This window comes from Oncorhynchus kisutch, unplaced genomic scaffold, assembly GCF_002021735.2.
Source record: "Oncorhynchus kisutch isolate 150728-3 unplaced genomic scaffold, Okis_V2 scaffold1334, whole genome shotgun sequence".
In the NCBI taxonomy this organism is placed as follows: domain Eukaryota; kingdom Metazoa; phylum Chordata; class Actinopteri; order Salmoniformes; family Salmonidae; genus Oncorhynchus; species Oncorhynchus kisutch.
In genome coordinates this window covers 1-24028 of record NW_022263279.1, presented here as the reverse complement: position 1 = coordinate 24028, position 24028 = coordinate 1, and the positions used below count along the sequence as shown (strand labels likewise).

Below are 24028 nucleotides of genomic sequence, written 5' to 3'. Positions count from 1 at the left end.
AAATACCCAGTGTTTTTAATCCAAACCATGAAAGTGTTTTTACTATGAGGAGAAAACAACCTTTTGTGTCTAAGACACCAAAACCAGTTTGACTTAGGGTGATATTTAACATTCCAGTTTGATCCGGTTAAGATCTGAAGAGTTCAAAAGAGGTTTGAATGTTAAATACAATGATATACATTCTCAATAAGTTAACACTGTAGGCTGCTGTTGTGTATAGCGTATTAGACTTGGAGGGCTATAGTTGTTTTCTCCAAGGCACAGGTATGGAACAAAACATGCAAGGAGGAGGACTAAAATGAACTTCAAAATATCAAGGAAGTGGGATTCAAACATGTGTTAAATCATACAGAAATATGCATGCCAGAGGGACCATTTGAAACAAAATTGTAAAATAATTTATTTGTGGGAAGCATTACATAAAATTTTTTGTGTGAAATCATACAAATCTGCCATTTCAATGAAAATACAGTACTGCATTCAAAAACCCATCTCGTAGAATTTGATTAGGGTTATTAGTCATAATTTGCAGGAGTAGAAAGGTTCATGTTCCCTTAAAGAGTTCAAGTATGCCCCATAACTTCCTCCAGTAGCCTCTAACATCAACCTAACTCCAAACTGCAGTAGTGAGTGAAACTCGTCTATAGTTGATGCCTGATAGTTGTGCTGGTTTGCAGCATATGCATTCTCCATCTTGTGTCAACATGCGCCAGACTGTAGAAAACCCACTCAAACGTGTTTCTGTAAAACACGAGTAGCAGCAGAGAAAAAAAAAGATCAAATTTCAGTACAAATAAATAGGATCGATTGAGCATGTCACACCTGAAGAAAGGACTCTCACGATGGACGTCTTCGACACTCTGCCAGCTGACATCCAAGCAGGTGAGTAACACTTAGAGAGCACTCTGACAGGTGCCGTTTGTCATGACATCTTAGCAGAACCTTTCAACTGGCCAGTGTTTAGAAGATACGGTTTGCATTTGTTTACATCCTGATCCTCTTTTTTCCCTTTCCAGAGGATGTTGCTGTGGTCATCCCGGATGTCACCCCACACGTCACCAAGGACGTGACACTGGATGTTCCATGCAGAGCTAGGAAAGGGGCAGTCCAGCGATGATTTTGCAGGCTTTGGAGGAGAGAGCTGCGCCTGCCACAAGGAAGAGGAGGAACAATATTAATTATTCATCAGACCTTCAGAAATGGGATTGAACCATAGACCATTAAATTATTTGCATTATAATTGGACTCAATTCTGCTTTTCTTGTTTACTACTTAATTTCAGAATTTCTATAAACTTTCACTTTGTAAGTGTGGAGTAGGTTGTATAAATAAGTTGGAAACATTACAATTTTAATGCTTTGAATAATTTACTTTGTACATTAAAAAATATGTATTATTTGACAACAAAAAAACAGAGGGCGCTCAACCAAACATTGAGTTGAGGTGCAACCAAAAATGTGATCATCATCATAGAAAAGGAAACAGCGCAACTCTTGCTCACTATAAAAAAAATGCATTGTTTTATTCAGGCAAGGTTAAAAGATTAACGTTTCGGCCTAGTCTATGATGATATGCAAGTTGTGTTTGCCCAGTAAAAGGGTGACCCAGACTAACCCTGGTTCTTGAGGGTTGAAGACAGTGAAAAATGATCATTAAGTAAATGGGACTTTTCAATTCTTGAATAAAAATCTTTAATGAACATGAATTTAAATACAATTGACTTGAGGATCAGAGCAGGCAGGCTGACTGGCTAGCCCTGTGCCTCTACCTCTGTGCGGTTCATCTCAACCAAGAGGTTGTGTGGGTTGTCTTTCTCTCTGTGGGTGTGAATCACTATGACCTCTCCCTCTGCCTGCCATTTGGCTGACCAGAAGCCTTCTGCTCTTTCTTGCTCACATCCTCTATCTAACACCTCTTCCACCTCCTCTTTCTGGCTGTGTTCGACTGAGGTCACTCGTTCTCTCTCCCTGGGTGTTGGATAGTTCCTCCTCCTCTGTGTCTTTGTGATGGTGGAGGGAGTTATCCTGTTCCGGTTCACTCTAAGGGGGTATATCGTAATCTCTTTCGGTGTGTTGAGGGGTTCAGTGGTTTTGGAGCGAGTCTGAAGTTCGATCTCTAGCGATGAGTGTGGGGTCTGTCAAATCAAATCAAATGTATTTTTATAGCCCTTCGTACATCAGCTGATATCTCAAAGTGCTGTACAGAAACCCAGCCTAAAACCCCAAACAGCAAGCAATGCAGGTGTAGAAGCACGGTGGCTCGGAAAAACTCCCTAGAAAGGCCAAAACCTAGGAAGAAACCTAGAGAGGAACCAGGCTATGAGGGGTGGCCAGTCCTCTTCTGGCTGTGCCGGGTGGAGATTATAACAGAACATGGCCAAGATGTTCAAATGTTCATAAATGACCAGCATGGTCAAATAATAATAAACACAATAGTTGTCGGGGGTGAAGCAAGTCAGCACCTCAGGAGTAAATTTCAGTTGGCTTTTCATAGCCGATCATTAAGAGTATCTTTACCACTCCTGCTGTCTCTAGAGAGTTGAGGCATGGTCCTAGGGCTCAGGTCCTCCGAGAGAGAGAGAGAGAGAAAGAGAGAATTAGAGAGAGCATACTTAAATTCACACAGGACACCGGATAAGACAGGAGAAGTACTCCAGATATAACAAACTGACCCTAGCCCCCCGACACTTAAACTACTGCAGCATAAATACTGGAGGCTGAGACAGGAGGGGTCAGGAGACACTGTGGCCCCATCTGATGATACCCCCGGACAGGGCCAAACAGGAAGGATGTAACCCCACACCACTAGAGGGATATCTTCAACCACCAACTTACCATCCTGAGACAAGGCTGAGTATAGCCCACAAAGATCTCCGCCACGCACAACTCAAAAGGGCGCGCCAACCCAGACAGGAAGATCACGTCAGTGACTCAACCTACTCAAGTGACGCACCCCTCCTAAGGACGGCATGGAAGAGCACCAGTAAGAAAATTGATATACAACATCCCCACTAAAAAAATTTAAATGCTCAGGAATTTCTACAAAATATGCACAAATGTATATATAACATGGCTACAAACTATGAAACGAGCTCACGAAATGTAAAACGTCCACGTACTGTAATATACATCCACAATTTTTTTAGTTTTGGATGTTATGATGATATTCCCTGGAGGTCAGGGCCCACAGGGCAGGTGCCCTGCGTGCCCATTCGGTAATCTGGCCCTGATCGTCAAGGTAAACCACAGGTATTGTTGTTACACATCCTCAAACTGTCTTGGAGGATAAAACTGAGACTGTAGCCAGCTTCCATTTTACCTCATTTTATTGTCCAAAGAATGTTCCCATAGTCCAGAAGTATTGGATGAAAATCCACAATGTTGGTGCCATACAGGAGCACTGACCAATCTGTCTCCAAAAGAGGACTGCTGGTTTTGAGGATGGTGTGGAGGTCAGTGGTTGATGATCTGAGCACCCCCTGAGATGGTGAGTATGGTTTCAGTAGACCACTATTGAGCTGGTAGATCAGATAGGAGCTTCGAGGAAAGGTAATTTAGTGCTTTGAATGTGGTTCATATGGCCTAATAGTGGATTCAGAACTTGGACAAGGAGTCAATGCAGTTTAAAGATGCATTTACATGGGGGTTGGATGATAGTGTCAAATTTCTTAGAATGAGAGAACATATTGGAGTTTGGGGGCTGGAGGGGATAATAGTCAAGTTGGGAAATGTGCAAATATTTAGATACAAATATATAGTCAAGTTGGGGATGATTCAGATATTCCTGTTGAAAAAGAGAAAAGACAGAAAGATATAATCTTACAGTATTGTAACGTTCTGGGTGTAGTGGGTGAGAAGTCAGGCGCAGGAAGCAGAGAGTTCAGGGTAGTGCTAATTTAATGCACAAAACGGCGAACATAAGCCAACCCCACGAAAACACAGGGACTTAAACTGTCCAGCAAAACCCACGAAATGGGAAACATGTAACCCACAGACGTGCACACAAGTTACACAAAACAATCCCGCACAAAGAGCAGGCGGGCCGGCTGGCTAATAAAGCCCAACTAATCAGCAAATACACAACAGGTGTAACCAATAAACAGACAAGGAGGGGGAGGAAAGAATCAGTGGCAGCTAGTAGGCCGGTGATGACGACCGCCGAGCGCCACCCGAACGGGAAGGGGAGCCACCTTCGGTAAGAGTTGTGACAAGTATATTAAATTCATCCCTTTGGGCCAAAACTGGTTGAATAAACTTTTCCACCTCATTTCAACAACAAGAAAATCTATGTGATGACGGTGAATCAACGCTGAAAACTCAATTGGATTTTATTCACCCAACTTTTAACCAGCATTTTTGGTTGATTTCCCAAATTTAAATCAAACTAGACATGGATCTGATTTCTGTGCCCAGTGGGATTGGATTTCTGTAATCATATCAGCTCATTTGTTACACTTCTTCTAATCATCCAGAGAGAATGTACCTTTCTTTGAGGTTAACCTTCGAGATGACCTCCCTCAAGGATTCTCTCTCTTTCCTCGGAGCGAATTTGTCCCACATTTTAGGAAAGTCGCCATTGGTGGCCATGTTGCTCAAGATATTGCGACCATGATGCCTGTGGACAAAAGATATGAATATCATCTTAAACGTGCAAAATATCAAATAATTTCTGCTGTCTGTGATTAAAAACAGTACTCAATTGATGGCAACCTGAGAAAAAATAAGACATACATTAGGTAGAATTTGCAAGAGGGTCAGTTTGAGCAATGTACCGCATTACCTGATCTACAAATCATCTCAACAATATAACAACTGGGTTTTAACCGTTCGTTATTATGAAAATCTAAGCGAATCTGCACAACACTTGGCTCAGACCGACCATTGTGATCAAGTAGGGTTGTCTTCATTAGGCACCAAACAGATGGAAGGAAACTGAATCAGGTACTGACTATTTGGACTCATTTACATTTGTAATTTTTACCCCAATTTCGTGGTATCCAATAGGTAGTTACAGTCTTTGCCCATCGCTGCAACTCCCGTAAAGACTCTGGAGATGCGAAGGTCGAGAGCCGTGCGTCCTCCGAAACACAACCCAGCCAAGCCGTACTGCTTCTTGACACAAAAGCCGCTTAACCTGGAAGCACCAATGTGTCGGAGGAAACACCATACACCTGCCGACCGTGTCCGTGCATTGCACCCCGCCCACCACAGGAGGTCGCTAGTTGGCGATGGGAGAAGAACATCCCTCCCGGCCAAACATCCCGGCTAAGCTTTGGCTTTTTAACTTTCAAACCCACATGGGTGCCTGGACTTGGATTGTCCTATGCCACGTAGCACTTATTTGTGTTTATAATTTTTCCTTTTTGTTTTCAATTACTATTCCCCTCCAAGAGAACCTGTGGTTGTTTTGGAATACCTAAAATCCGCAATTCAATCCATGACACCCTTTAGCATAGATGCTGTAGACAGACGACAATGTGGCTTTTAAAGTCAATTTCAATTTGTATTCGTGGTAAACGCTGCAGATGTTGACTCAAGACTAAAATACCTTTAAAAGCTGCATTGTCGGCGATCTAGTGCTATAGCGAGCCATGGTTGAATCCCGGCCTTAACTGTTATGTTGAAGCAAGCTACTTTACAGGAGGAACTTCCCACCTGACTTCCTGTGAAGGGTCCACAGCCAGTTTACTGACGGCAATCAAGAAACGGTCAGTGAGGTCTTTCTTCCCCGACAGGAGACGAGCCGTCCCCATGACCTCAGCCAGTCTCTCCAGGTGCTGAGCAGTGCAGCTCCTCACCGCAGCGTTACGGTGGCTGGGGAAGGAAAAACAGAGCACATCAGTTACATATCATAGAGATACATGAGTTAGGAGATGAATGATAATGGATTGTATTGATGAAGTCTCATCGATGGATCAAAATGTTGGGTAAGACTTTATATTAAGGTCCCTTAATATACCATTTATAAACTGTTTGTAAAAGGGTTTACTTACCATTTATGAATCATTATTCCTACCTTTGTAAATGTCAATAAGAAATCTATAAATAGTTATTTACACATTTAAAAACGCTATTTTAAATGATTTGTTCATGAGGTGTTTGATCATAGTATGTTCACAATTTGTAAATGATTAATAATGTACTACTAATGTACTATAAACCAGTTATAAAGGAGTTACTGTCAAGGCATTTGTTAATGGTTGATTAATGGTTTGACTCACCATTTATATACATATTTATAAATGTATTTATAAATGTCACAAATGGTGTATTTATTAATGAGTGCATTTATGAATGTGAGTACATGTACTTACGAATACCTCAGTGCCTCACTAATAGCCCCTAATCTAAAGTGTTCACTATATATACTTTATAAATGTTTATAAATGACTTGTGACTCCCACGCTAGCACACATCAGTAGACAGTACCTCTCCACCAATGGCTAAAAATAATCTAAATAACGCAATGGTAAAATAAGAAGTACACAACACAAGGAAGTATAAGACATAACAAAAAAATGTGATTCCATTCAAATGTGACGTCTAGCGTTGGGGTGAGTTGCTGCCGGAAGTGTTGTGGAATAACCTAGCATGCTGATGAAAAAGGCAGTTAATTAAAAACTAGCAGTATTTCAATCTTTTCAATTTTGAGGCTTGGATAATGGGATAATTTGTGGAAGTCCGGATCTACCCCTTAGTGAGTGTTAATTGACCTCTCTCCCTCTTTACCTCAGCCCACCGACCAGCAGGGCATTCATGACACGTGTAGGGGTGCAGCTCTGCACCATGTGACCCAGGGCAAAGTTGGCGCCCTGCCGGATGAAGGCGTTGGCCTCGCTGGCTTTGTGCAGCAGCACGCGTGCCGTCCCCTCCACCTCACTGTCCATGGCCCTCTGGAGGTGCACGTACATGTCACCCAGTGTGGCCATGGCAGCACAGGACACTGCAGAGCGCAGGTTCTTCACCTAAATCATAATAACATGTACAGGACCAGCTATTAATGTTGAGCAGAACAACCCACGAACATCAGAAACATGAAACAATAATTTGACTTGTTCTCCAAATGTAGCAGATTTGTGCAGATGAATGAATAGGGCAGTGAATGAATACAGCTACCTCATTTATAATGGCAAGGCAGATATCATGGAGTTTAGGCATCAGTATGTCCATGTGGTTCTGAGCCATCACACGGAGAGTGGTCAAGCCCTCGATCTTCTTCTCCCTGCAATTCAGTGAAAGAAACGTAAGCATTTTACACAACCTTTTCCAAAAACATTAAAATGATGTTCATCAATTAGGACTCTGGTCTCTTAATTTCAGAAGTTTCTACGCTCTGTAGCTCAAATCTACTTTTCCAAGGACACTACACTGTGCTTCCTTTAGCCTAGCTCCATTGGTCTTGTCTACAGTGAATGCTCACCAGTCATCAGAGGCAGAGTGGAGCAGCTTGAAGGTCTTAGTCAGGGCCTGCTCTGGGTTGGACAGGGGCTGCAATCTGGCCTGGTTCTTAATTTGACCCTTTGGCTCACTGGCTGCCATCTTGTCTATGGGTTGACAGCAGACATCTATCTCTCTATGAACTGTATGTATTTATTTATGTATTTACTAATTTCCATATCTGTTTGTAGCTTTTAACACTAGTTCATTATGATATCATTTTAAATTTAGCACATATATTTTTGGTGCTCTCCCTGCTCAGAAACAGGGTCCAATTAACCTTGAGTAAAAGTTATCTCACTGTGAAACAGGCAAATCAAGTGTGGAAAAATGTCTTATCCCTGGCTAAAGCCATTTGTGTCCCTTCCCTTCCTACTGTCTTTCTATCACTCTACCTAGCTTCATCTCCCTGTCTTATTTACATTTGTGTGAAAACATGAGAGGGACTGACCTGAGCCGGTGGCAGCCTTTGGCAGGCTAAGGAACCTTATAGGCCGAGGCTGTTTGCTCCTGGGCTTGGTAGGAGGGGGAGCAGGCCTGGGTGGGCTGTCAAGCGACTTGACCGGGGTCCCGACATCCAAGTAGTCACGGAGCTCCGCAGGGGTGTTCATATCCACTGAGCTCAGGCTTCCCAGAGAGCTGGTTGCTATTTCCCCCGTGGACATGACCGAGCCCAAACTTCTCCTGCCCATGGCCTTCACCTCATGTACCACCTTTGGTGTAGACCAGAAAACAATGCTCCCATCATAGAAATACATATAGAACTAGTATATACATAAACTAATACAGAGAGATCCTGTATTCTAGGATCTATTCTATCATGCTGTTTAAACCGATACCCCCTGTATTTAGCCTCGTTATTGTGTTACTTTAATTATTATTAATTTTTACTTTAGTTTATTTGGGAAATATTTTCTTAACTCTTCTTGAACTGCACTGTTGGTTTCACGGTAAGGTCTACACTTGTTGTGTTCGGCACATGTGATTGATTTGATTTTAAGACATGGAACCACTATCTGTTTTGGCAATTTATCAGTCCAAGTATAATTCTGAACCGCAAATTTTCACATTTACAATACATTTGAAGTCCATCCTACCTTCCAGTCCTCCTCCTTCAGGTGAGCCTCGATGTCCCTCACCTCCTCCATCAGGTCAATGGGTCCGTTGTTGTCAGCACAGCCCTGGTCCGACTGGACTTTCAGGGCTTTGACTCCCCGCCTGCCCTTCTTCTTCTTTCCCCTCTTGGAGGGAGCTGCAGTGGGAGGGACGGGAACAGGCCACACGCTACTGCTGCTGAATGACTTATTTACCTGGATGGACTCCAGAGAGTGAGATCCGGGTCGAACTTGGGCTCCGTCCACCCCCACCACGTTCTTCAGTGGGGCCAGAGCTATGTGCTCAAGCCTTCGTGGCAAAGGCCTCGGTGGAGCTTTCGGCCGCGGAATGCACTGAATAGAGGGGACGAAGTGGTGCGCGAAGGTGCTGCCAACCCCGATGAGAGCAGTCCGGACATAATTCTCATGGATAGCACTTATCTTTCTTTGCTTTGCTTCCATGGCCTCTCTTTCAGCTCTCTGCATCTGCAGAAGTCTGGCATCACTGATGAAGCCACGATGGCCCTCTGCGATTGGGTAGCTCTCCTGATAGCCCTGGATCACAATGGTACAGTATGAAATGTATAACAGAAGTGAAGAAGGCAAAATAGTTTCTACAGTGTGTCATGAAAAACTTTTAAGCTAAAGATTTTATGGATGTAGGCCTACTGTATGTCTATGAAACCACAAAATAAACAGTGATATTTTTGGAAAAACGTTTGAAAAAACTGATGAGCCTTACAAAACTTGAAAACTTGTCCTGGTCATCCTGTTGGTTTAAAGCCATGTTTTGCTTCCTCAGGTTTTCGATGACGCTCTTCATCTGTGAGTTCTCCTTCTGGAGTTTGTCAAACTCACTTGATTTTCTCCCTCGATAAGCCATTGATGATAAATATTAACACTCTCAAAATAAGAACTTAACCTATCTCTGTGAGAGATCTATCATGAAATGAAATTTTGCTTGTCAGATGGAACCAGCAATGATATCATGGCAAGGCTTCCGTTACATTGTGATGTCATAATGGGGTCTGTTGACAGTGCTGAGCACATCAGCACATGGTGAACATTCATGAAAGCTTTTTGATTCCCATTTAAATCATGAATGTGGTGAATTTGTAAATATATATATATATATATATATATATATATATATATATATATATATAAACTCAGCAAAAAAAACTTTTTTAGGACCCTGTCTTTCAAAGATAATTTGTAAAAATCCAAGCCACTTCACAGATCTTCATTGTAAAGGGTTTAAACACTGTTTCCCATGTTTCCCACGCACAATCCCTACATCAGTGCTCAGACTACCCGCAATAAGCTGGAGGCTGAACTGAGGGCTTGTAGGCCTGTTGTAAGGCAGGTCCTCATTAGACATCACCGGCAACAGCGTCGCCTATGGGAACAAACCCACCGTCGCTGGACCAAAAAGGACTGCCAAAAAGTGCTCTTCACTGACGAGTCGCGGTTTCGTCTCACCAGGGGTGATGGTCAGATTTACGTTTATCGTTGAAGGAATGAGCGTTACACCGATGCCTGTACTCTGGAGCGATATCGATTTGGATGCAGTGTGTCACAGCATCATCGGACTAAGCTTGTTGTCATTGCAGGCAGTCTCAACGCTGTGTATTACAGGGAAGACATCCTCCTCCCTCGTGTGGTACACTTCCTGCAGGCTCATCCTGACATGACCCTCCAGCATGAGAATGCCACCAGCCATACTGCTCGTTCTGTGCATGATTTCCTGCAAGACAGGAATATCAGTGTTCTGCCATGGTCAGCGAAGAGCCCGGATCTCAATCCCATTGAGCACATCTGAGACCTGTTGGATCGGAGGGTGAGAGCTAGGGCCATTCCCCCCAGAAATGTCTGGGAACTTGCAGGTACCTAGGTGGAAGAGTGGGGTAACATGGTACAGCAAGAACTGGCAAATCTGGTGCAGTCCATGAGGAGGAGACGCACTGCAGTACTTAATGCAGTTGATGGCCACACCAGATACTGTTACTTTTGATTTTGACCATTGATTTTGATTATTCCATTTCTGTTAGTCAAATTTCTGTGGAACTGGTTCAGTTTATGTCTCAGTTGTTGAATCTTGTTATGTTCATACAAATATTTACACATGTTAAGTTTGCTGAAAATAAAAGCAATTGACAGTGAGAGGATATTTCTTTTTTTGCTGAGTTTATATATATATACACTGTATACAGTTGAAGTCGGAAGTTTACATACACCTTAGCCAAATACATTTAAACTCTTTTTCACAATTCCTGAAATTTAATCCTGGTAAAAATCCCCTGTTTTAGGTTAGTTAGGATCACCACTTTATTTTAAGAATGTGAAATGTCAGAATAATAGTAGAGAGATTGATTTATTTCAGCTTGTATTTCTTTCATCACATTCCCAGTGGGTCAGAAGTTTACATACACTCAATTAGTATTTGGTAGCATTGCCTTTAAATTGTTTAACTTGGGTCAAACGTTATGGGTAGCCTTCCAAAAGCTTCCCACAATAAGTTGTGTGAATTTTGGCCCATTCCTCCTGACAGAGCTGGTGTAACTGAGACAGGTTTGTAGGCCTTCTTGCTCGCACACGCCTTTTCAGTTCTGCCCACACATTTTCTATAGGATTGAGGTCAGGGCTTTGTGATGGCCACTCCAATACCTTGCCTTTGTTGTCCAAACTTTTTATGGCCGCAGGGGCCGTATTGAGTAGCTTGGATTAAAAGGTGCCCATTGTAAACGGCCAGCTCCTCAGTCTCAGTTCCTAATATATGCATATTATTATTAGTATTGGATAGAAAACACTCTAAAGTTTCCAAAACTGTCCAAATATTGTCTGTGAGTATAACAGAACTGATATTGCAGGCGAAACCCTGAGGAAAATCAAAACAGGAAGTGGCTTCTATTTTGAAAACTCCATGTTCCATAGGCTCCCCTTGCTCCATTAAAGGGATATCAACCAGATTCCCTTTCCTATCGCTTCCTCAAGGTGTCAACAGTCTTCAGACATAGTTTCAGGCTTTTATTTTGAAAAATGAGCCAGACAGATAACATCGCGTCAAGTGGTCACATGAGTTTTGCTTGCGCAACAGAGTTTGGACAGCTATTGCTTTTCCCTCTCCTACTGTGAAATACATTTGCGGTTGATATATTATCGATTATATATTTTAAAAACAACCAGGGGATTGGTTATAAAAAACGTTTGACATGTTTCTGTGGACATTATGGAAACTATTTGGAATTTGTCTGCGTTGTCGTGACCGCTCTTTCCTGTGGATTTCTGAACATAATGCGCCAAACAAACGGAGGTATTTTGGATATAAAAATAATGTTATGGAACAAAAGGAACATTTGTTGTGTAACTGGGAGTCTGGTGAGTGAAAACATCCGAAGATCAAAGGTAAACGATTCATTTAATTGCTTTTCTGATTTTCGTGACCGAGCTACTTGATGCTAAGTGTACTTAATGTTTTGTCGAGCGATCGATAAACTTACACAAACACTTGGATTGCTTTCGCTGCAAAGCATCATTTCAAAATCTGACATGACAGGTGGATTAACAAAAGGCTAAACTGTGTTTTCCTATATTGCACTTGTGATTTCATGAATATAAATATTTTTAATAATATTTATTGAATGTAGCGCTATGCTATACAGCGGTTGTTGATGACACTTATCCCGTTAACGGGATTGCAGCCATAACAAGTTAATCCCTTCTCTTAACATGTATGGCCCCAAAACATAATCAAGCAGCCTGCCAATTACGCAAGACTTTAGTTCGAAGTTAACTGAGATTAATCAACAACTGGATACATTTCTTTATTTCTAAAGTGAAACTATCCTCCGCATTGGAGTATCTCTACAAGTACAAGTTTAACCAGTATTTCAGTTGTTTTTACCGTCCCATGAAGAAGTGTGGCAGGCCTGTGAGGGAGGATCCTACAGCCATGAGGAAACAGCCCTTAGCAATGAACCTGGGCCGGTGCAGCTTCGCCCCAAAATGGCTGACCACAGCCAGGAACAGCAGGTTACCTGCAAGAAACCACAACACTACAGTAGTCAGGAATAGCAAATTATAAACACTGTTATTTTTTTACTAAAAATGACATATCAGTTTGGATACTAGGCTGCAACAACATAGAATCAAATACAACAATGTTAGGGGTTTGACAGTAGAGTCATGGACAAACGCCAGTCAATCAATTAATAGGAACAACTATAAAACTGGACAGTATTGAGAGCAGACTCTGATTGAACCACAAAAAAATGGATCATACTGTAGTCTGTATCTGGTTTTTACTACATGAATTCTCAAGCAACTCAATGTTATTGTTGAAACCCATCTCAAAGCTGCCGTCTATGAGTCCGATGAGAGAGCAGGACAGGTCAAAGTGTCTCTCTGAGTGATGGCACTCTTCATGTAGGTCCCTGACAGAGCTTTGGTGAAGGAGGCGAACTACAGGGCCACGATGAACTGCTGACAAACACAAGAGAGAGAACATTAGTGTGTGTTTGTCCGTGTGTATGTGCATGCGTGGATGCGTGTGCAGACAGAGTACATGTGTAGCTGAGGTGGCCTGCAATAGTAAAAAGAACGGACACAAGTTTACGTCTGCAAAGTTCTGCCGCTTTCTTTATTTTGAAGAATATTTTTTTTCTCTTGTTCAATTGTCTATTTTCTTGTTAGTACTTTGAAAATATTCACATCAAACAAGTGCACACTTTAAATTAAACAACATAAATGCACTTTACCTAAAGCAGAAATAAAAAATGTTCCACAAATAACCCTGTCTTAGTGTACGGTTTCACATGAAAACCACAATGTATTTCACATTCATACAATAGAAACACCTATATATGAAACCATAAATAACTGAATGTTTCTCTATATACCTCTACCTCTATAGAAAAGTGACAACAATACATTCAGCTTTAAGATGGTGGCACCTCCAGAAAATCGTCTCTCTCTCACTGTATGCACTAAAAGTCCACCAGACTGAGCGTGCTCGGCCAGTTTACCAGCTAGTGAGCACAATTTTACACAAAACAACCAATAACATGTAAAACCAACTCAGAAATCCCTAACAAATGGATTCTTGATAAAAAATCTCCTAGACAAAATCCAGTACAAGTAAACAACTCAGTAAACATAGTCTCTGTGACTCGTAAATGTTTTTTTTACCTCAGCTAGCATCAAGCTAACATACACTCTCACTCAATGTAAATCACGTTCTGCTCTCACTCAGTTCGACACAAAGCCAAAACAAAACCTTTCCTAACGTGATAATATCTTGACAAAGTTGTTAAATAGCATGTTATTACATATTGTGTATATATTTGAACGTTTGAAGTGCTGTTACATGCCTGTAATAGTAAAAGAACTGACACAGTTTACCTCTGTAAAGTTCTGGTCCTTATTCTGCAGATGGTGAGCACTTGACCAGAACTTAATGTTTCTCTTGCTACAACAGTGCAACAGCGCCATCTATTGGCCTGATGGACTGCTGACGATAAAGTATGTAGAAAATCCCATTAAGATTCATTAAGACAAATATAGAAACAATTAGGGGGGATAAATAATAAATGGGTGTCTGTTTTTAGTGACTTTGTTTTCAACCCATTACACATGCACAATCATACATGTGCATTTAAAGCATTATTAAGATCCTTGAGTGTGGAACTGCAGGGCGTTTACGCAAAAAACACATGAATTTCACATGAACACGGGAAGTGTACCAAAAACATGTTTTAATGTAATCTTATGTGAAGATAATGTGATAACATGTAAAGCAATATGTGATTACATTAAACTACACATGTGAAAATGTGATCACGTTGTGTTCCAAAATGTAATTTGTGCTCACATAAAATGTAAGTTGAAATCATGTGGTTTTTCTGTCAGGGCAGGAATATAAGATGCATTTTGATGTTACATGATCTTGAAAATGCAATGTTCTTTGAGGTTCTTCCATGTTCCTTTCCATGTATTTTCCATTTTACTTTCCCTCAGTCCTTTTCACTTTCCTTGTCAAAACAAGCTCTGTCCCCGTCAAGACTTATTGAGCTTCTGATGGATTTTAAACCATTCAACAAATAGTTTTATAATGAAGAGTAGACCCAACTAAACACCCTGGATTCTTTACACACACATTGAAAGGCAAAAATGTCGAATTTGGACTCATCAGACCAAAGGACAGATTTCCACCAGTCTAAGGTCCATTGCTCATGTTTCTTGGTCCAAGCAAGTCTCTTCTTATTTTTGGTGTCCGTCCTTTAGTAACGGTTTCAATGGAGCAATTTGACCATGAAAGTCTGATTCACGCAGTCTCCTCTGTGAACAGTGCATGTTGAGATGTGTGTGTTTCTTGAACTCTGTGAAGAATTTATTTGGGCTCCAATCTGAGGTGCAGTTCACTCTACTGAACTTATCCTCTGCAGCAAAAGTAACTCTGGGTCTTCCTCATGAGAACCAGTTTCATCATTGCGCTTCATGGTTTTTGCGACTGCACTAGAAGAAACTTTCAAAGTTCTTAAAATGTTCCGTATTGACTGACCTTCATGTCTTTAGTAATGATGGGATGTTGTTTCTCTTTGCTTATTTGAGCTGTTCTTGGCATAAAATGGACGTGGTCTTTTACCAAATAGGGATATCTTCTGTAAACCATCCTTACCTTGTCACGACCCAACCTGTTGGCTCAAACGCTTTAAGAAGGAATGAAATTCCACAAATTAACTTTTAAGAAGGTACACCTGTTAATTTAAAAACATTCCAGGTGACTACCTCATGAAAAGGTTGGAGAGAATGCCAAGAGTGTGCAAAGTGGTCAAGGAAAAGGATGGCTACTTCGAAGATTCTCAAATATAAAATATATTTTGATTTGTTTAACACTTTTTGCTTACTACATGATTCCAATTGTGCTATTTCATAGTTTTGATGTCTTCACTATTATTCTAAAATGTAAAAAATTGTAAAAATAAAGAAAAACCCTTAAATGAGTAGGTGTGTCCAGACTTTTGACTGGTACTGTATATATTATGGTAATGCAAATATGGTACAATCCAAGGGTGCAAAGCTTTTGGAGACTTACCCAGAAAGACTCACAGCTTTAATCGCTGTCAAAGGTGATTCTAACATGTATTGTGAATACTTATGTAAATTAGATATTTCTGTATTTCATTTTCAATACATTTGAGAAAAAATTACAACATATTTTCACTTTGTCATTATGGGGTATTGTCTGTAGCTGGGTGAGATGATAAAAAACTATAATTTAATCCATTTGGAATTCACGGCTGTAAGAAAACAAAATGAGGAATAAGTTAAGGGGTATGAACACTTTCTGAAGGCACTGTATATCTGCAAGAAAGTGATAAATGAGTGACTCTTTGAAAGGGGGTCATATATACATTGCCTTATTAAAAATAAAAATAAAGCTATCGTGCTATAATCGGCATAGTTTCTCAGACCAAATCTTCATTCTGGTTTAAACAAAGCAATCTGATCATGCTCCAGTAAAATACACGCTACAGGGAATTAAAAAAAAGGCTTCTGCAAAGCACATATACATTGTCCAATCAACATCCACACATTGATTTCATTCTTCGGGTCTTTATTCAAACACAAACACACGTGGAATAAAATGATCTTTCAGTGTCTTGTTGCAGGTTGTGCAATGTTCAAAAGTGTGCGAGAGATTAGCATTAATGTTTGTGTATGTGTGTGGGGTCAAGTTTGGACGGTCGTACATATGCAAATAGGCAAGATTGTACATTTCAGGTCCATGGACAGCAGCAATATCGGCATAGCGATATCTGTCATTCAGCACCACATGACAGTAGACAGCGGCCATCTCATGTGAAGTTGGCACTGGGGAAATCCCATGTAATGAGAAGCGAGGCCTAGGAGGCAAAAAGACTGAAGGAGAAGACTCCCACAAGAACTCTATGCTAAACTGTTCTGCCACATTCACTTCAAATGTTACATCTTTCGATTTGTAAATGATAGGGAATACATCTGCAAATAATTGAAACTGATTATTCAAACTACACTGTACAGCTTTTGTGTGTCTGTGCATCATAGGTACAACAGTAAGCAATTCCGTTCTCAAATGTCTGTTTATTGTGAGAAACAAAAGGAAAACACCTGTTAGGACCATTACAATGCGGACTGTCATGCATTTTTACTATTACCAACAAGACAACGAAGTGATACGTGTCATGGAGACTAAAAACGGATACTTTCCAACACCAAAAGTTCCCACGCTGAGCGATATTATACTTACACTATTATGCATACAATACAGTCATACGTTTATTGTCATTCATACTCCTTATTTTTAACCGAATATCTTTTCAAAAGTGTCCATTCTGTCAATTCAGAGCTTGGAAAAATATTGGAATAATGTGGCTTAAGGGGACTGACAGTCAAGCCGCACAACAGGATAACAAACCAATTTTCAATTGACAAATCATGCTTTAAATGGATGTGTCGATAGATTTGTATAGGCATATATAAACAATGTATTTAACTTGGAAACCAAGGTGGATTAGTTGGTCTAAGCAACATGCACCTGGATAATCGGGTCATGATCTGGACGGGCTCCTAATCCTCCTAATACACATTATGACAAAATTAAGAGTTTAATGTTTCACGAAATAAAGACATAGAAGCATACCCAATTATACAGGTTCTACACATTCCAATTTCTCCATGCAATAGAATGTAAACATTCTATTTTGCGCCAAACACTCCCTACAACTCAATTCTAAGTGCAGCATCTTGGCGTACTCCAGCCATTGATTCATTCGCGACTTTAAGTCATCCTGTTATCTCTAGTAGCATCTCGTATATCTATAGCGCTGCATTTCTTCCCCATCTTACCATGGATAGGGTTTGGTGCATTCCGGAGTTCAATTATGGTCCCACAAAGGTAATCTTAGGATAAATTCATTTTAGCATACTGTAAATGCATGTGCATAATGTGCATAACAAAGCATCATTATTTTCATTATCTTCAAAGGATTTCTGTAGAAGCAGCCTTTATTTTCAGACTCTGCAGGCCTGCTGGGAGGAAACATATTACAATAACAGGTAAGATTCATCCCACAAAAACATAAACAACAGAAAAAGAGTTGTATTTTCAAGACAGTTTAGAGAAGGTGGTCATAAGAGTTCTTAATAATCACTTGCAAATTGTGAGGAATGAGCAGTTGTGAAATGTTGCGAGAGGCCCTTCTGAAAGCACATGATATGGTAATTTCGTGGCACAGACTCCACACCTACCTCATCTTGCAGAAGAAGCTCATGGTCCACTATCTGCTGCAATCCAGAGTCAAGGCCAGGTCCCTCCCATGTCACCACGGAGCACATGAGCAACTTGGCTGGTGTCTCAGGGCAAACAATCTCTTAGGGAGAGGTGAGTACCCACGTCAGCACTCACATTCACTGCCATTCCGCCACCAGCAGCACTCCAGGAGGTGTGGGTAAAATAAACAACAGAAAAATCAGAAGCCAGGAAAGTTGAATTGCTCTGCGTTTTATTTGAAGGGTGTGGAAGGAAACCCTGGAGGAAGGAAACGACCTCGCTCGGCTGGTAAGAGAATGAGAGTTAGAGACAAACTACAAGTTAGTGAGCTCTTTACTAGCCTTTCAACAACGAGTTAGCACAGCAGAATAGATCTGTTGTGAAATTACACCAATGGGACTTCCTGTTTCATACTGCAGGCCTGGGAAGTAAACACTTGCCTAAAAATGATGAACATAGAGCACGAGGCTTTCTGCAAGCTCCGCCGCTCCATGCACCCCACCTCGCCAGCTGACATGTGAGTTCCATGTACTGCCCTGCATATGACTTGATCCATTTATCTACACATCTGGAACTACGCAGAAACAGACTAAGACAGTGTTCTAAGTGAGTACATTGCACATCGTTTACCTTTGTTTTCTCCTTATTGTTGATTTCCAGCGATCCTAAGGTCCACAGCAATCGTGGAGAAGCTGTGAGAAGCATTCTGGGCGAGCAGTCCAATGAGCCCCAGTAGCAACCTGCTCAGCCCATCTCAGGTGGTGGTGGAGGTGGTGCCCAGGCTCCTCCTGGCCCTGTGGCTTCAGCCAGAGGAAGGCCATTCAGAGCACCCAATCCTAATAAGCGGGATGGCCGTGGGCATGGTGGCGGCCGTAGTGGAGAAGCTCTCCTGCATGTTAAAGGACCCTTCCCCTCACATCCCTTTCTCCCGGGCTGCTGCTTTTGACTCTGTGCGGTCGATCCTCGGGAGAATCAGTCAGTCCTTCTCCACCGATGACCTGCAGAGCCCTTTTTATATGAGCTCTGTCTGTGGCTTTGTGGCTGACGAGGTGCAGAGCTGCTTCCAGCCCCCTGCAGCCACCCTACCAGTCCCCCCTGTGCTCACGGTGGCCGTTTCCACCACACTACCAGCTGGCATCCAAGCAGGTGAGTAGCAATGATAGAGAACACTCTGACAGATGCCTGTTCTGATGACATCTTGGTGCCTTGTAGTAGTAGAGCTCATCAGGATTGTTGTTTGTTTTCACCCACAATTTCACACCGGACATCACCCTTCTTCCCACCTGGAGGTTGAGGCTTCTTCCCACCTGGAGGTTGAGGACATCACCCCTACAGAGGCAGAGCGGCTTCTTCCCACCTGGAGGTTCATTCAGAGGCCATGGAGGTTGTGGATCACCACCTTGGGTTCTTCCGAGGTTGAGGACATCATCACCCTAAGACAGAGGCAGATCCGGGTTCTTCCCACCTGGAGGTTGAGGACATCACCCCTAAGACAGAGGCAGATCCGGCTTCTTCCCACCTGGAGGTTCAAGACATCACCACTAACACAGAGGCAGATCCGGCTTCTTCCACCTGAATGTGGTGGACATCACCCCTAATACAGAAGCAGAGCCCATCTCTCCCTCTTGGAGGTTGTGGACGTCACACATGAAGAAAGGATTCTCACGATGGCCGTCTATCGCCACTCTGACCAGCTGACATCCGAGCAGGTGAGTAACACTTAGAGAGCACTCTGACAGGTGTCGTTTGTCATGACATCTTAGTAGAACCTTTCAACTGGCCAGTGTTTAGAAGCTACGGTTTGCATTAGTTTACATTCTGATCCTCTTTTTTCCCTTTCCAGAGGATGTTGCTGTGGTCATCCCGGATGTCACCCCACACGTCACCAAGGATGTGACACTGGATGTTCCATGCAGAGCTAGGAAAGGGGCAGTCCGGCGATTATTTTGCAGGCTTTGGAGGGCAGTGTGCTGCTGCGCCTGCCACAAGGAAGAGGAGGAACAATATTAATTATTCATCACACCTGCAGAAAAGGGATTGAACCATAGAGCATTAAATTATTCACATTATAATTGAACTCAATTCTGATTTTCTTCTGTTTACTACTTAATTTCTTAACTTTTCTATAAACTTTCACTTTGCAAGTGTGGATTAGGTTGTGTAAATAAGTGGGACACATCCCAATGTTGATGCTTTGAATAATTTACTTACTAAAAAAAACATGTCTTATTTGACAACAAAAATGGAGGGCGCTCAACCAACGTTGAGTTGAGGTGCAACCAAATATTTGAATCATCATAGAAAAGGAAAAAGCCCAACTCTTGCTCACTATAAAAAATGCATTGTTTTATTCAAGCAAGGTTAAAAGATTAACGTTTCGGCCTAGTCTTTGACAATATGCAAGTTCTATTTGCCCAGTAAAAGGGTGACCCAGACTCACCCTGGTTCTTGGGGGTTGAAGACAGTGAAAAATGATCATTAAGTAAATGGGACTTTTCAATTCTTGAATAAAAATCTTTAATGAACATGAATTTAAATACAATTGACTTGAGGATCAGAGCAGGCAGGCTGACTGGCTAGCGCTGAAAGCCCTCTGCCTCTAACTCTGTGCGGTTCATCTCAACCAAGAGGTTGTGTGGGTTGTCTTTCTCTCTGTGGGTGTGAATCACTATGACCTCTCCCTCTACCTGCCATTTGGCTGATCAGAAGCCTTCTGCTCTTTCTTGCTCACATCCTCTAACACCTCTTCCACCTCCTCTTTCTGGCTGTGTTCGACTGAGGTCACTACAAAATATGCACAAATTTATATATAACATGGCTACAAACTATGAAACGAGCTCACGAATTGTAAAACGTCCACGTACTGTAATATACATCCACAATTGTTTTAGTTTTGGATGTTATGATGATATTCCCTGGAGGTCGGGGCCCACAGGGCAGGTGCCCTGTGTGCCCATTCGGTAATCTGGCCCTGATCATCAAGTTAAACCACAGGTATTGTTGTTACACATCCTCACACTGTCTTGGAGGATAAAACTGAGACTGTAGCCAGCTTCCATTTTACCTCATTTCATTGTCCAACGAATGTTCCCATAGTCCAGAAGTATTGGATGAAAATCCACAATGTTGGTGCCATACAGGATAACTGACCAATCTGTCTCCAAAAGAGGACTGCTGGTTTTGAGGATGGTGTTGAGGTCAGTGGTTCATGATCTGAGAACCCCTGAGATGGTGAGCATGGTTTCAGTAGACCACTATTGAGCTGGTAGATCAGAAGAGACTGAAACATATAATCTTACAGTATTGTAACGGTCTGGGTGTAGTGGGTGAGAAGTCAGGCGCAGGAAGCAGAGAGTTGAACCCAGGACCTCATAGATGCAAAGCATGCGCTCTACCACTGAGCCACATCCCCTTTCTGTGAAAGAAGAAATTGTTTTTTCTCATTTTTTTAAAATTTCAACTATAATTAATCAGGTAAGCTAGTTGAGCACAAGTTTTCATATTCAACTGCGACCTGGCCAAGATAAAGCAAAGCAGCGCAACACAAACAACAACATAGAGTTACAGATGGATAATAACAAGCGTACAGTCAATAACACAATAGAAAGAAAAAAAAGAAAGTCTATATACAGTGCGTTTGCCTTCAACTTGCAATGGAGGTAAGGCCAATAAATAGGCCATAGTAGCGAAGTATTTACAATTTAGCAAATTAACACTGGAGTGATAGATGAAGCAGATGATGATGTGCAAGTAGAAATAACTGGTGTGCAAAGAGCAGAAATATATTTAAAACAATATGGGGATGAGGTAGGTAGATTGGGTGGCTATTTTACAAATGGGCTTTGTACAGCTGCAGCGATCAGTTAGCTGCTCAGATAACCGATTTTAAAGTTAGCAGTGTGTGCCAACACCACAGTAAGGAAAGTAGCTATTGACTGTCCTAAAAGTCGCCTAGAAGTTGCTAAATGATGTCATCACCTACTTTGCATTAATTGTCCATGCTGCATTGTAATTGTGATGGACACTGTAGGAGTAAGGAATAACATTGTGGAAGAGACAAAAAGTGAGTCAAATGAAAAATGTCTGCAAGTATTCAGAGGGGTCTGAATACTTGCTAAATACAGCGACTAAGTCGCTAAGTTGGCAACACTGGAACAAATTTTTGCAATTCGTTCCAGTCATTGTCAGCAGAGAACTGGAAGGAAAGGCGGGCCAAAAGGAGGTGTTGGCTTTGGGGATGACCAGTGAGATATATCTACTGGAATGCGTGCTACGGGTGGGTGTTGTTATCGTGACCAGTGAGCTGAGATTTTAATGGAGAAGCTGGGGGATTGAACCCAGGACCTCATACATGCACAAGAATGCGCTCTACCACTGAGCTACATCCCCCTTTCTGTGAAAAAAAATTGTTTTTTCTCATTTTTTAAAATTTCACCTATAATTAATCAGGTAATCTAGTTGAGCACAAGTTTTCATATTCAACTGCGACCTGGCCAAGATAAAGCAAAGCAGCGCAACACAAACAACAACACAGAGTTACAGATGGAATAAACAAGCGTACAGTCAATAACACAATAGAAAGAAAAAAAGAAAGTCTATATACAGTGCGTGCAAATGGAGGTAAGGCAATAAATAGGCCATAGTAGCGAAGTATTTACAATTTAGCAAATTAACACTGGAGTGATAGATGAGCAGATGATGATTTGCAAGTAGAAATACTGGTGTGCAAAGAGCAGAAAGTATATTAAAACAATATGGGGATGAGGTAGGTAGATTGGGTGGGCTATTTACAAATGGGCTTTGTACAGCTGCAGTGATCAGTTAGCTGCTCAGATAGCCGATGTTTAAAGTTAGCAGTGTTGCCAACACCTCAGTAAGGAAAGTAGCTATTGACTGTCCTAAAAGTCGCTAGAAGTTGCTAAATGATGTCATCACCTAATTTGCATAATTGTCCATGTGCATGTAATTGTGATGGACACTGTAGGAGTGAGGGATAACATTGTGGAAGACACAAAAAGTGAGTTAAATGAAAATGTCTGCAATTATTCAGAGGGGTCTGAATACTTGCTAAATACAGCGACTAAGTCGCTAAGTTGGCAACACTGGAACAAATTTTTGCAATTCGTTCCAGTCATTGTCAGCAGAGAACTGGAAGGAAAGGCGGCCAAAGGAGGTGTTGGCTTTGGGGATGACCAGTGAGATATATCTGCTGGAATGCGTGCTACGGGTGGGTGTTGTTATCGTGACCAGTGAGCTGAGATAAGGCGGAGCTTTACCTAGCATAGACTAAAAAGATGACCTGGAACCAGTGGGTCTGGCGACGAATATGTAGCGAGGGCCAGCCGGCTAGAGCATACAGGTCGTAGTGGCTATATCAATACAATTGACCCTTTCTTTACACTGTTCTAATGAAAGTACATTTCCAAAATATCATCTAGCTTCCATAAACGTCGAACAAGGCTTGAACCCAGGATTGAACCCATGTGCTTCATTTACAAAAACAGATGACTTAGCACATCTATTTCCTTCTTAAAATGTCAACATTCTGGAAGTAGAGTTGTGCAAAAAGCTAATTTCACAACTAAATATACTCATCAGAAAATTTGGGGATTAACTTCAGAGCGCATGCATTTCAAGTATTAGCTCTACCATAGAGGCACATCCCCTTACTATATAATAGCAGGGTTGCCATTTTGAGAAAACTTTTTTTCTCTTTCAAAATCCTCCAGTGAAAGAACATTCACATGGTACCAGCTATCTTTCATTAGGCACGGATGGGATTTGAACCCATGATCTTCGTTTTACAAGACCAAAGTCTTACTGCATGGCCACCATGCCACTCTATGATACAAGATATTTATCAACATTCTGGAAAGTAGTAGTGTGTGATGTGAATTTGGCACACAAATAACATCTGTTTCCTGTGAGAATTTCAACATTCTGGAAAGTAGGAGTTGTGTAATGTGAATTTGGCACACAAATACTCAGTGGAGAACCTGGGATTGAACCAAGGACCTCATACTAAAATAGCATGCACTCCCCCTCTGAGCTTCGATCCAATTTTATTTGCAGATAAAATGCAATATTAATACAATGTACTTTTTATATACACCACTCCATTGAAACTACAATGAAATGATAGCAGCAATTCTAAATACAGCAAGTATGACAGTCACTAACCAATGAAC

At 41.6% G+C, this 24028-nt stretch overlaps 1 protein-coding gene and 1 long non-coding RNA gene across 10 annotated transcripts; one reads left to right on the top strand and one right to left on the bottom strand.

Annotated features, from left to right (window-relative positions):
• Nucleotides 1–384: 384 nt before the first annotated feature.
• On the bottom strand, nucleotides 385–13967 carry LOC116366021 (TOG array regulator of axonemal microtubules protein 2-like). 9 transcript variants are annotated; one of them, XR_004208228.1, is made up of 12 exons: nucleotides 13931–13965; nucleotides 12435–13012; nucleotides 9273–9400; nucleotides 8534–9085; nucleotides 7888–8149; nucleotides 7420–7543; nucleotides 7116–7221; nucleotides 6729–6964; nucleotides 5655–5813; nucleotides 3319–4614; nucleotides 2517–2565; nucleotides 385–1147 (listed from the first exon to the last, which is right to left on the bottom strand). XR_004208228.1 is itself a non-coding variant. In XM_031818319.1 (12 exons), exons 4-12 carry the CDS (start codon nucleotides 9351–9353, stop codon nucleotides 985–987), a joined length of 1815 nt encoding a protein of 604 aa, XP_031674179.1. In that variant the 5' UTR covers nucleotides 9354–9400; nucleotides 12435–12567; nucleotides 12813–13012; nucleotides 13931–13967; the 3' UTR covers nucleotides 581–984. The 9 variants fall into 9 exon arrangements, 6 of the variants coding, with proteins under 6 accessions (XP_031674179.1, XP_031674178.1, XP_031674180.1 ...); XM_031818319.1 differs by lacking the exon at nucleotides 2517–2565 and having other exon boundaries at nucleotides 581–1147; nucleotides 4483–4614; nucleotides 12435–12567; nucleotides 12813–13012; nucleotides 13931–13967; XR_004208229.1 differs by lacking the exon at nucleotides 385–1147 and adding an exon at nucleotides 1675–2134.
• A 4035-nt stretch (nucleotides 13968–18002) lies between these two features.
• LOC116366022 (uncharacterized) lies at nucleotides 18003–18349 on the top strand. The gene is made up of 2 exons (XR_004208230.1): nucleotides 18003–18128; nucleotides 18260–18349. It is a non-coding gene; the product is annotated as an uncharacterized LOC116366022 (long non-coding RNA).
• The last annotated feature ends 5679 nt before the right edge of the window (nucleotides 18350–24028 follow it).

Bases quoted from the DNA above. Each gene is read 5' to 3' on its own strand.
- LOC116366021 (XM_031818318.1), bottom strand. From the start codon at position 9,353: ATGAAGAGCGTCATCGAAAACCTGAGGAAGCAAAACATGGCTTTAAAC. The intron at 7,544-7,887 runs GTCAGTCCCTCT...GTCAACCCATAG, and splicing joins AAAGGCTGCCACCGGCTCAG to ACAAGATGGCAGCCAGTGAG. The intron at 1,148-4,482 runs GTACATTCTCTC...TCCTTGTGGCAG, and splicing joins AAGGTTAACCTCAAAGAAAG to GCGCAGCTCTCTCCTCCAAA.